The sequence below is a fragment of the Chaetodon auriga genome, chromosome 17, assembly GCF_051107435.1.
Source record: "Chaetodon auriga isolate fChaAug3 chromosome 17, fChaAug3.hap1, whole genome shotgun sequence".
In the NCBI taxonomy this organism is placed as follows: domain Eukaryota; kingdom Metazoa; phylum Chordata; class Actinopteri; order Chaetodontiformes; family Chaetodontidae; genus Chaetodon; species Chaetodon auriga.
Window position 1 is genome coordinate 626,719 of NC_135090.1, and position 13,904 is coordinate 640,622.

Here is a 13,904-nt window from a genome sequence, read left to right on the forward strand (position 1 = left end):
AAACTGTCTGGATTTTAAACAGCACGTTACACAGCCGACCCATGACAGGGGCCACACCCTGGACCTGGTCATAACTTATGGCCTGTCCGTGGGTGTGTCCACTGTTGTGGATCTGGCTGTGTCTGACCACTATTGTGTGTTTTTTAACATCACCAGTTTTAATCAGCGGGAGGCTCCAGTGAGAACAGTAAGGAAACGCTGCCTAACTCCTGAAGTGGCTGCAAATTTTATCCAGATTTTACAGAGCACTCCTGCAGAGATTTTACCAGCACCCTGTGATTTTATCGTTGACAATTTTAACAGCAATTTGAAGTCAACGCTGGACTCAGTGGCTCCCCTTTTAACAAAAACAATTAAGAAAAAACCTATACCTCCGTGGAGAAACGAGGAAATTAAGCAACTGAAAAGAAACTGCAGGAGTGCTGAAAGGAAATGGAGAAAATCAAAACTGACAGTCCACTATGAAGTTTTACGTCAACACCTCAAAACTTACAATAGCACTATTAAACAGGCAAGAATCTCTCACTTCACAAAACTAATCTCCGACCACAAAAATAATCCCAAATTTCTCTTCTCCACTATTGATCTTTTAACAAACAGTAATTGTAACAGATCTTATATGACAATAACAAATACCCTGTGCGAAGACTTTGCAGACCACTTCAGGTACAAAATTGATAACATCAGATCCAGTCTTTTATCTCAACAGATTTTAACCACCAACACGTCTGGATCACAGGTTCTACCTGAGGAAACACTGGAGAGTTTTGCCCTGGTTGATGCGTGGACACTTGGTCGAGTTTTCTCCCAGGTAAACCCTACAACCTGCCTCTTAGATCCAATTCCCACTCCGTTTTTTAAAACACTCTATGGATTCTTTGAGGAACACCTGTTATACATGGTGAATTGCTCTCTTCAGACGGGTGTCTTCCCCACCTCCTTTAAAACAGCGGTGGTGAAGCCCCATCTGAAGAAGAGCAATTTAGACCCCAACATTTTGAATAACTACCGACCTGTATCCAACTTACCTTTTTTAAGTAAAATTTTAGAAAAACTTGTTTTTTAACCAAGTAAATGACTTTTTAAACAAAAATAACATTTTAGAAAGGCATCAGTCTGGTTTTAGGATGAACCACAGTACCGAGACAGCCCTTTTAAAGATTTTAAACGATATCAGGTCCAACTTGGATAACCACAACCTCACAGTCTTGGTACTACTGGATCTAACCGCTGCCTTCAATACAGTAGACCATCGTATTTTATTAGACAGGCTGAGGCACCTGGTCGGCCTCTCAGGTACTGCTTTTAACTGGTTCGTCTCATACCTCACTGACCAACACTTCTTTGTAAGTTGGGATACATGTTCCCCAGGAACCCATGAGATCAAGTGTGGGGTTCCCCAGGGGTCAATTTTAGGTCCAACTCTTTTTAATCTGTACATGCTACCCCTAGGGGACGTCATCAGGAGGCACGGCATCAGCTTCCATAGTTATGCTGATGATACGCAACTGTACATTGCCGTGTCTCCTGATGACACAGGGCCAATTGATGCCCTTTTTAACTGCATTTTAGACATAAAGTCATGGATGGCAGAAAATTTCCTTCAGCTCAACCAGGACAAAACAGAGGTCTTAGTCATTGGTCCTGAAGGCCAGAGAGAGAAACTTTTACCAAAACTACAAGATCTTAAACCAACACATTGTGTAAAAAATCTGGGCGTGATTTTTGACTCTGAGCTTACTTTTATTCCACACATCAAAAACATAACAAAGATAGGTTTTTACCATCTCAAGAATATAGCTAGAGTCCACCCATTTCTCTCTCAGGCCAGCACGGAGGTGCTGATGCATGCTTTTATCTCCTGTCGCTTAGATTACTGTAATGCCCTGCTCTCTGGTCTTCCCAAAAAGAGTATCTCCAACCTTCAATTGCTACAGAATTCAGCCACACGAGTGCTGACGAGGACCAGAGGGCGGGAGCACATTACGCCAGTTTTAAAATCGCTGCATTGGCTCCCCATGCATTTCAGGATAGATTTTAAGGTTCTTTTATTAGTTTTTAAATGTCTTAATGGTCTTGTGCCTTCTTATTTATCTGACCTACTTTTACCCTACCAACCCTCGCGGACCCTGAGGTCCTCCGGTACTGGCCTCTTAACCATACCAAAAGTAAGAACTAAAACACACAGGGAGGCGGCCTTTAGTTATTATGGACCCCAATTGTGGAACAGCCTGCCGGAGATCCTCAGTGCCGCAGAGACTGTTGATGTTTTTAAAAAGAGGCTCAAGACCCACCTTTTTAATCAGGCTTTCAATTGATTTGTTTGATTTATCTTATTCCTTTAATCACGCTTCTTAGCATGTTTATCTTTGTTATTTTAGTTGCATGTTTTAACGACATGTTTAATTGCTATTTATTTCATTTACTCATTTTATTTCATTTTATGTTTATGTTTTGGTCCCTTGGTTTTTAGCTCCAGTGTTTCCTCATGGGGGTCCTTGGTTTTTAGGTCAAGCGTTTCCTCATGGGGGGCCCCCCTCACTGGGAACTGCTTCTGGCCTACTGATGGGGGTGCTGCTGAGGGGGCGGCTCTGGCCTGGATGGCTGGAGGCCTCCGCACCTTAGTGTGGGGCCTTCTGTCTGCCTGGGTCGGGGTGGTCTCGGGCGGCGCCCCCCGGTCATGAGCCGGGGGCCCTCTCAGTGTGGATGGCCCCCAAAGGTGGCTTACTACTTATCTTATCCGTATGGGTGCGTGTGCGTGTGTGTCTGTGTGTGTGTTTCTGTATGTAGTTATGGGGGCAGGAGGGCTGGGTAGGCACTTTGTGTTGCTTTTTAAGTATGAAAAGTGCCATATAAATAAATAAAGTTTGAAGTTTGAGGAGAATGTGACCGTGTTCAAATAAATCTAATGAATCTAATGAATCTGCTCTCACTAAGACCTCCAAGTTGTGTACATTGTCTGATCTGCTGTAAGAGCAATCAAAGTTTCATCTATATCTATTTGAATTACGTTTTCATTCGGTAAGTCCTCTGTTTTTATACAGGTAGCATACATTCTCCTCTGAATCTCCCACAAATTTTTGTCACAGATTTGATAGTTTTTGCCAAAGCATAATAAGCTCATTATAGCTCTCTCCCTATGGATTGCCGTACCACTGTCTCATGGCAGCTCTTAACATGGTAGGACTCCTCTGAAGCTCATATTCATTACCAACTACAAGAGACCATCCCCACACACAGCTGGGAACCATCAACTGTCGACGACCTGAATACATTCTACTGCAGGCCCAGCTCTTTGGCAGAGGTCACTGCAGGTTTAACTGTAGGTCAGCATAGCAGCCTGCTCACCCACTTGTGGTTTCAGGTCAGGTGCTGTGTTGTCCACATCGAATGAGTCCTAGACGATGTTCAGCTCTTCCATGAGCGATACAGTGGACTGAAAAATGTCCCTGTCTTTCCCTTTGCAGTCAGTGATGCAACATAATCCATTCCACAGGGATGTGGGGTCAGTGCTGTCGTAGTTGGACTCCCTCATTTTGTCCATGTAGTCCCTTTTGGCATCCCTGATGGAATGTCATATCTGGCTGCTTTGTAGGCATCAGGGTCCCTGAGTTGAAGGCGGTGAACCACACTTTGAGTTTGACGCAGATCTCCCAGCTGACGGTTTCTGGTTGGGTAAGGAGCAGATGGTGCTTTCTGGGACAATGTCATCAATGAACTTACAAGTATAGCCTATGACGGTGTCTTTGTTCTTGCTGATGTCTCAATCGGCTCCGTCCTCAAACATCTGGCAATAAGTTGTCTCAAAGCAATCCTGTACAACCCCCTCAGCCTCTTTGTTCCGTTTGTCATGAGCCTGGAAACTGTTTTTGTCTGTTTCATTTTTTTCCTGTATGCAGGCAACAGTAGGATGGAGCAGTAGTCTGCCTCTCCGAAAGCAGGGCAGAGGTTTGTAGCAGTTATCCAGGGTCTGCTTTCCTCTGGTGGTAAAAGTGATATCCTGGTAGTTAACTGTGAGGACTTTTGTTATGTTGGCTCTGTTGAAGTTTCCCAAAACAGTGAATGCAGTGTGAGTTCTCCAGTCCATTTAGAGTCCTGTACAGCTTGGCCAGGGCTAAAGATTTAGCCGCGTCTTGGTGAAAGCCAGAGCACAGCAGCTCCTAATGTCCTGTTGGTGTTTAATCTTGTTGTCCAAGGACTGAACATTAGCCACCAAAATGCTCGGCAGAGTGGGTTAGTTGTTTCTCTGTCATGTTCTGCACAGAGCGGACCTCCCTGTCACAGTCAACATGGGACCGCACTACATGACAAACCAAGATGGTGGCACATGCACAATGCAAGGCTCAGCGTCTCACTAGAATTTGCGATATAGTTATTATTTTCTCACTGATTTTGAGACTGTTCGCTCAGTACAGCTTTGCAAACACTTCCTACAGCAGGCAACGTTTGGATTTAAGATTTCAATGCACAAGCAGTGTATTTGACAAACTTCAGCTCCCCCAGGAGATCTCCGGGACAGCGAGGCTGACCGATCCAGCTATGAGAGATCATAAACAAAGGAAAGGGAAGCACGGAGGTCTACAGACTAAGCTACAGCTAACCCTGCACCGGCTATCGCTACCCAGTATCTTGCTCGCCAGTGTTCGGTCCTTAGCAAACAAAATGGAGTAGCAACGACTTCGGATCACCTCACGGGGTTTATGGACTTTGTTGTGATTTTCACTGAAATGTGGCTTAGCAACAGCGTCCCAGACAACGTGAAAGAGCTGCAGGGACGCCACGTCTTCAGAGACGGGTCCAATATGCTAACTTACAACAACAATGTATTAAACTGTCCATACAAAACACTTTAACAAATAATGCCAACAAATATGAAACAAATAAAAACTTAAAAGTCGCAATTACCGTGTGGGCCTCTCAGACCATGAAGAATGGTTATGTTTGTAGGTCACATCATTTCCTCTCCAGCAATGTTGGCGTATCCCTCTGCAGCCGTATTGCATGACCCACAGTCCCACAGGTAAGACCCTTAACTAAACTGTGGTCATGTGACTTGTTTCATTCTCCATCAAATTAACATTGTAAAACAGCATTACATTTTTAAACCAAACATCAGTTTTAAAGTTGTACATTTTCAAAGTTACCTTTCTTAACATCTAAGTGATTGTGCTTTTAATTAGTTTTAAATGACCATATGAATTCAAATATTTATAAAATGATGACAGCAAACTTGAAAACAGAAATCACAGCAATAACTGTCCCCTGGACAGTTACACCCCCTATAACAGGATGGTTTGACCCAACTTGGCACATGGCATCACCTGTCAATCACTACTGCCTTGACAACTCAGTTAATGGAGTCGTGGTTAAAGCGGAGCAGCAGTGCTGCTGAAAACACAGGTGACAAAGAAGGACAAATCACAACCAGCAAAATTCTGACAATATTCGGAAGAATATGTTTTAATGGGGTTCACATGCACAAGCTGCAACCCACCCTTGGCACTGTGTTTTTTATGTGGGGAAAAACAAGCCAACAGTGGCATGAAGCCAACGCATCTCTAGTGCCATCTCAAGACAAAGCATGTATGTGATGTTGGTAAGCCACCTGAGATTTTGAAAGAAAACTTTCGAAATTCAGGTTATTTCAAGACATGATTCGGAAAGCATCCACAACATCAGCCAAAGCCCTGGATGCCTCGTACGCGGTGTCTTTGCTCATAGCCAAAGCCATGAAATCATTCACTATAGGTGAAGACCTGCTCCTTCCAGCTGCTGTTGTGCTGGCTGAGACCATGCTGGACAAAAACGCGGTGGAGAAATTAAAGACTGTAGCTTTGACAAATGACTCTGTTTGCCACAGAGTAGACAAAATGGGAACACACATTGTCGACCAAGTTGTAGAGAAACTTAGGGACTCTTTTTCCCTCCAGCTGGATGAGTCCACCGATGTCAGTGGAAATGCCCAACTTGTTGCTTTTGTGAGATACGTCGACACTGACGACATTTATGAGCACATACTATTTTGCTAAACTTTGGAGGGGAAAACAAAAGGAGATGATATTTTTAATGTTGTCAACACCTTCTTCTGTGACAATGGCCTCAGCTGGAAATCCTGCAGCCACATCTATGACGGGCAGCGTAAGAGGTCTCATAGTGCACATGACAAAGGAAAACCCCAACATGAAGAGGATTCACTGCGTGATGCACAGGGAGGCATTGGCGTCCAAGAGAATAAGCCCTGAGTTACATGACGAGTTGACATGACTGAGCTTTGAACAACAGCGTCAAAGTGGTCAATTTCATCAAGTCAAGGCCACAAAATTCACGCCTGTTTTGCCACACTGGGCACTGAACACACACAGCTGCTGCTCCACACAGAAGTGCACTGGCTCTATCGAGGGAGAGTACTCAACTGGTTGTTGGAATTACGATCAGAAATACATTTCTGATTGAGCACAAATCCCCCCATGCCACTTTGTTTCAGGACACAGACTGGCTGGCAAAGCTGTGCAATCTGGCAGATATATTCAGCAAACTGAACGAACTGAATATGTCTCTAGAGGGCAAGGACACCAGCATTTTAAACCTGTATGACAAGGTGGGTGGCTTCCTGAAGAAAGCAGACCTGTGGAGAAGGGCCTGTGAAGAGGGACATTTCACCTGCTTTCCTCAGGTGGATGATTTTCTCTCTTGTGAAGATGTGGACAGAGCTCCAGTGAAGTCGGTCATAGTGGAACATTTAACCAACTTGATTCAAGATTTTCATTCCTACTTTCCTGACAGTAACACGTTGTATGTGACACTGCCTATTGCACATGAGCTAAGGCGGATGTCACGTACTCTAATTTAGGCCAAATCAGAAGATATAGTTTCGTTCAGGGAGGATATATAAGACACGGACAGCAGTTTGGGAAAAAAGTAACAAAAATAATTTTATTGGCAGGAAGCCACTCTTTAAACGTACTAACTGAAATAGTTCAGCTTTGACTGAATTTAAATTTCTGTATATCAAAACCAGTTTTCGCTTCAGAATTTACCATCAATTTTCCATTAAACAACCTCAGTTGTAAACAACCACAAAACGAATTCACAACAATAAAAAAAAAAAAATGTTCAAAGTGCAAATGAAATAGAAAAATGGGCCCAAAATTGGAGTCCAGAAATAGTCAAATGTCGAAATAAGTCAGTGTCCACAGTTTGTCCGAAATCAGTGTGTGTATCCTTGTCCTTTAATGTACGGTTGAGTAATTGTTCATCTACCCGGGTAGTGTGATTTTGTTCCTTATCCGTATGATGTGATAGATGTGCTTTCTCCAGATGCTCAACGAAGCTGCTTCCGACGTCACACCCTCCATGCATGTAAGCCGGTGTCCTGTTCCACTTTCCTCGGGTTCGGGCTCTGGCTCGCCATCAGAATCAATTCATACACCAAAAAAGAAAAAATCTAACCTGCATAGAGCAGCAGTTTTTTAGATCCATTATTTATCTATTTATCTCTTTTTAAACATTTATCTAAATCAACTGTACAGTATTTATTCTCTTCTCTAACACATGAAATCCCTGCACATCGTAAATTTCACTGTATATATTGTTTATCGCCTCATTATTCTTTAGATACACTGTTTATTGTTTTTTTTTTTAGATTTTCACACTGGTTATTGTTTCGCCTATTTTTGTTTTTGTCCTTGTTAACCTGTATATCTTTTTTTCTTTGCAAGTACGTTAAGTGCAATGTTTAAACTGGAGTCAAATTCTTGCATATGCACACGTAGTTGGCCAATAAAACAGATTCTGATGTACTCTGGTTAATTCACATATATTTTGTGTGGATGGAATGACAAATCGACATAAACTTGATCTTAAAAAATGTATTTGACAGTGATACTAAAGCCCCCCGCTACTGAAATTGTTACAGTGTTGTGGCCGAGCAAATAACAAATGAACCCAATTATGCAGACTAAAAAAAGGCAGAGAAGAATGCAGTTCAAATGATTATTTAACAAAATAAGGTAAACAAAATCCAATTGAGTACAAAAATCCTAAAGACAAAGGCAAGCTCCAGAGAAACACGACAATTATCTCAGAAATGGGGAAACCAGGGACTAGACTAGAAATACTCACAAATACACAGGGAACAAGGGAAGCCACTCATAAGGGATGACACAACAAAGATAAAGGGAAACACACTCACTTAAATAGCCAGGGGAGGAGAACTAATTACACACAAGTGGACACAGTTTAACAATCACAAGGGTGGGAAAACACAGCAAGTAAAGTAATTTTGATACACCAGGGACAAGGCAGAGGGAGCTACAAAATAAAACAGGAAATAACAAAACTAAACAGTCCCGATCCTAACAGAAATGAGCATTTAGTTTTTGTAATTGAAAAACAAAGCACTGAAAATGGCAGTTCAAGACACTTTGCTGAGGGCTGTATCAACAACGTAGATGACATGCTGTCCACTTCACTAATATTTTTGCAAAATGATGATACAACCCACCCCCAACCATTCGAGCATTGTATGATTAAAAAGTAGAACCTCTCATGCTTTATCGTCCAAACACAGTAAGAGTGCTGGATAAACATGTCAAAATGTTGTATGTATGAAAATGCAGTCAAATGAACGCCAATGCTTCATGTTGGTCCTGTCTGTGTGCTCCAGGATCACCTGCTGGAAGTGGGCTGGAATAACTCTCAGAGTACTCAAAGGGATGTGGAGAAAAGCCTCAACTGCTGTGGCTTCAGACAGGTGGACCCCAACCTCACCTGTGATGCTGTCAGTTTGGATCAGTGGTCCTGCCCCCTGTTACATTTCAGCATGATGAAATAGATTAATGGCTTCCTAGTTGTTAGGATTGAATCATTTGAACAATAACAATGAAATTTAATTTGAAAAAAATGGCTGTCTCAAGCATTTGCTTGATTTTTTTGTGAAGTGTTGTGTCTCTTGTTTTCTTACAGGCTTGTTTTCCCAACCACTCCTGTTTTCCTTGTGCAGATAAGATCCAGGAACATGCTGGAGAGGCTCTCCGCTTTGTAGGAGGGATCGGACTATTTTTCAGCTTCACTCAGGTGAGCAACAACTACAACACCACTGAGGGTTGTTAGATGCTGTGTACAAGTTAGCATATAATTAGCATTAGTAGTGTTAGTAGTAGTAGTATTTGTATCAGTGGTAGTAGCTGAAATTGCAGTAATAATAGTAATAGAAGTAGCAACAGTTGCAGCAATAACAGTAGATGTTGATGGCAGTAGACGCTGTAGCAGTAGTGGAAATAGTAGCAGTCAATAGTGGAGTAGCAATTGGAAGGACTAGCACATTTCCTGGTTTACTATAGTATGGAGCTTTACTGCAGGCTGAGCTGACAGCCTCCTTATTCAAACACATGCATTTGTTACATCAGAACTCTAGAATATTTTTTAAAGAGAGGCCACTTCCCAAAGAGGTACAGTCCTACCTTGACCTGAACTTTCAAGAAGTGGTGGGTATGAAAAGGTGAAAGTAATGGGTGGTGTCGAGAAACTCTTAGGGAAACTGTTGCATTAGGCTGCAAATGTGCTGTAAATGAACAGATACAGTAATATACAAGCAGGTAGGCAGTGCAAGTGTAAATGTTCAGTGGTCAAAATGCTACATGCATTGGCACAATTAAATGGTTACATTTTAAATAGGGTAGGCTTACTAGATTTTCCATTTTGTTATTATCACATAATGACATACTCTGGTGATTTTGGCCTGATAATGTGCACACAATTTGACACAAATGGGTTTGAATGGCTACTAAAGGTAACCATCCTCACCTGTGATCTGTTTGCTTGTAATTAGTATGTTTTTATAAAAGGTCAGTGAGTTTCTTGGCTCCTGACAGACCCTTGCATCTTTCATCCAGTGCTGCACTGACATTTCTGGATTCTGAGTCATGGGGAAAGCAAAAGAATTGTCAAAGGATCTGTGGGAAAAGGTAACTAAACTGTATAAAACAGGAAAGGGATATAAAAAGGTATCCAAGGAATTGAGAATGCCAATCAGCAGTGTTCAAACTCTAATTAATAAGTGGAAAATGAGGGATTCTGTTGAAACCAAACCACGGTCAGGTAGACCAACAAAAAATTTCAGCCACAACTGCCAGGAAAATTGTTTGAGAAACCCACAAATAACTTCAGCTGAAATACGGGACTCTGAAAAAAGTGGTATGGCTGTTTCAAGATGAATTAGGAAGAAAAATGGGCTGCATGGTCGAGTCGCCAGAAGAAAGCCATTACAACGCAAATGCCACAAAGCATCCCACTTACAATATGCCAAACAGCACAGAGACAAGCCTCAAAACCTCTGGAACAAAGTCATGTGGAGTGATGATACCAAAATTGAACTTTTTGGCCACAACCATAAACATTACATTTGGAGAGGAGTCAACAAGGCCTATGATGAAAGGTACATCATTTCTACTGTGAAACACGTAGGTGGATCGCTAATGTTTTGAGAATGTGTGAGCTACAAAGACACAGGAAACTTGTTCAAAATTGATGGCAGATGAATGCAGCATGTTATCAGAAAATACTGAAGGAAAATTTGCACTAATCAGCCCGGAAGCTGGGCATGGGATGTACTTGGACGTTCAAACATGACAGCAATCCAAAACACAAGACTAAGTCAACCTGTTATTGGCTACAGCAGAATACAGTGAATATTCTGGAGTGGCCATCTCAGTCTCCTGACCTCAATATTATTGAGCCACTCTGGGGAGATCTCAAACGTGTAGTTCATACAAGACAGCCCAGGAATTTACAGGAACTGGAGGCTTTATGCCAAGAAGAATGGGCAGCTTTACCATCTGAGAAAATCAAGAACCTCATCCACAACTACCACAAAAGACTTCAAGCTGTCATTGATGTTAAAGGGGGCAATACACGGAATAAGGAACTGGGATATATAAACTTTTGATCAGGATCATTTGGGTAGTTTCTGTTGTCATTATGATTTAAAAAGAGTAAACACAGTTGTTTGACAATAAATGGCTTCACCCAACCACTAACCATGAGTGAAAGAAAAGTTTGTGTTATCATTCACATTCTCTGAAAAATGGCCAAAAAATCATATATTCTGCCAGAGTATGTAAACTTATGAGCACAACTGTATATGGTGTCCTCTTGCATGGTTGAGTCTCAGCTTGCATTTGTGGATGCAGCGACAAACTATGTTCACAGACAACATTTATTAGAAGAGCTCCTGAGCCTATGCAGCGATGTCCACTAGAGAATCATGTCTGTTTCCAGTGCAGTGCCATCTGACGACTGGAAGAACACAGCCATCCAATAGTGGTTTTCGACCGTCTCCCTTGCATACAGAGATTTCTTCTGATTCTTTTAATGACATGTACTGTAGACAACATTATTCTATACTAATCTTGTTCCACTTAACCTAACAAAGTGTGAGATATTCCACCAGGTGGTTTCTTTTAGCATTTTTAGAACTTTTCCAGTCTTTTGTTGCCACTGGCCCAACTTTTTTTGGAACGTGTTGCCGGCATCAGATTCTAAAAAACTTAAAAACTATTCAGGCAGAGCAGTGCAAAAAAGATCAATAACATATATAATAATTAAGTTGTAAAACATATATATACTGTATACTGCACATGCATACACTCATACCAGTGCATACATACACACACACACACCCATACACACAAACAAATACGCACATACCCTGTACACATGCTTCACCACGCATATGCACATAAACATACATGCACATGCAGCCTCATAAAACATTGGGACATTCTAAAAATGCCATGCTTTGTTTCCTTTAAATGTTTTTTTCTTTTTTTTTTTGATTACTTTTTTCAAAGTGGGTACAGATGTTGACTATCTAATCTGTAGAAGAAGTGCATTTTGGTGCACAGGCAGAAAAAGCCGAAATTGGGCCTAGGAACACCAAGTAGTTTCGGACTGGATAATCTTAACCAATTAAAGGCTCATAGGCTGTTAAGGTACTCTGGGGCCAGTCCAAGTTGAACTTTAAAAGTGAATGAGAAGATTTTCTGAAATGTAGAGGAAGCCAGTGCAATGATGCTACAGGACAGAATAGGACAGGACAGTACAGGACAGGTGTGAAGTGATACCTTTTGTTAAAATGACCTTATCCATATTGCTGTCATTTACTTTGAAAATGGTTCTTAATTGTTGGAAACGAGCTTGAAAAACTCCTTTGGCCTGCTTTTCAAAAGTAAGTTTAGAAACAACTATTGTTAGTTTCTGGCACAGTATGTGGCAGAGGGACCTATGGAACACAGCTGGTGTTTGAGTGCTTCAGTTGGGCACTGTGGATTAATTAGTAATACCTCTGTTTCATTGTTGTTTAGCTGCAGGTAGTTTTGATGCATCCATTCTTTTATTTCTGTTAAACAACTATGCAGGGGAATAAGGCTATTAAGGTCATTTGGGATTATGGGTCTACACTGTGTCTGGTCTCGTGCAGAATAGTGATAAAAGACATTAGGTTTTTGCATTACGTAGAGGAAGCATATAAAGTGAGAAGAAGACTGGACCCAGTATGGAATCTTGTGGCACTCCACAAGTGATGTGACCCAATGAGAATGAGCTACCAATCAGTACTGAGGAGTACAGAGAAGGTCATTAGACACTTTAATAAGAGCTGTATCTGGCCTGAGTGTAAAATTAAAGCCTGTGTGGAATTTAGTTATAAGTCTATTGTCACTTAAAAGGGTAATTAACTGATTTCAAAAAAAGTTAGTGTTTTTTTAATAGGAACAATGTAAGTATACACAGTGTCAATTGTCAATGACCTCTTTGAGAACCTGTCCTATGTTGTAAATGAGACTTGATTATCACAAGCAGATGTTACTGTTATCTGTGCACTCAGTATCTAACTGTTACTGTGTCCATGTGTCAGATTCTGGGACTGTGGCTCACACATCAATACAGGAATCAAAAGGACCCCAGAGCAAACCCAAGTGCTTTCCTGTGAGACAGCAACCAGCTTCAGCCCCTCTACACTGTCATCTCACCACCCCAATGGACCATCTCTGGGCTTTAATTGTAAATGACCGACATGTGTGTTTCCACTGATTAGTTTGCAAGAGTGACGTGTTCTGAAGTTGTTCTGTGTGAAGGAACAATGCACATGTTCCTTCCAGCGTCACAGCTCTGCATAAGAAAGGTGTCTGATTCTGAACATGTACATTTAGTACACTCAGCACTCGGTGGTGTAAAAAGAGGGAATATTGTCTGCAGTAGTCTGCTGCATATTCCAAAAGTATTTAGCACTCTGCCTGAATTATTTTGACAATGTATGAATTTGTGAGGAGGTAACTTGGGAGTGTTAGCCTATGTGTGTCTGTGTGCATGTGTGCGTGCGTCACTGGTCTACTAGTTTGCGTTGCTCTTGGCTGGTGCTGTGTATTTGGCCTTTTGCTTGACTGAATGATGATTCTGTCAACCAACAGTCTGAGCCTTGTACGGTAAACCACAGTAAAATGCTAATGGAAGAAAATGATAAGTTTCTCCTTCTTTTTGTCTTTTGTTTCTTCTCCCTAAAATCTTTAGGTTTTTGGAAGTGTATAAAATGTGAAACTTAAATACTACAAAAAATATTCAGGTCTAAAGGTCTTATTTTCTTAAAATAAATGAAAAATATGTCAGCAGTTGTTTGAGTTTGTTTCTAATACAAATGAACCTGATTCATAAGATTCCTAATATTGAGAGTCAGTATCTTGACAGAAGACGAAGAGGACACCTCTGTGGTTTGGGAATGTCGCCTAGTTCAGACCTGTTGGTAGAGGGTCTGTTTTTGAAGTTAGAATATCAACAATCAAAGACTCTATTGATCTCAGGTGACTCAATAATTACAGCTGACAGTGTAATGGTGAGGAGGCAGGTTTTAT

The 13,904-nt window shown here is 41.4% G+C and overlaps 1 protein-coding gene across 3 annotated transcripts in view; it reads left to right on the forward strand.

Moving 5' to 3' along the window:
* tspan13b (tetraspanin 13b) overlaps positions 1-13,664 on the forward strand; it is a 29,753-nt gene extending 16,089 nt beyond the window's left edge. Inside the window, exons 4-6 of one of the 3 annotated variants that reach the window (XM_076753976.1) lie at positions 8,666-8,796; positions 8,965-9,075; positions 12,914-13,664. In XM_076753976.1, the coding sequence (XP_076610091.1) occupies positions 8,666-8,796; positions 8,965-9,043 (210 nt within the window). In that variant the 3' untranslated portion in view covers positions 9,044-9,075; positions 12,914-13,664. The remainder of the gene's footprint in view (positions 1-8,665; positions 8,797-8,964; positions 9,076-12,913) is intronic. The other 2 variants (XM_076753974.1, XM_076753975.1) reach the window with 2 other exon arrangements.
* The last annotated feature ends 240 nt before the right edge of the window (positions 13,665-13,904 follow it).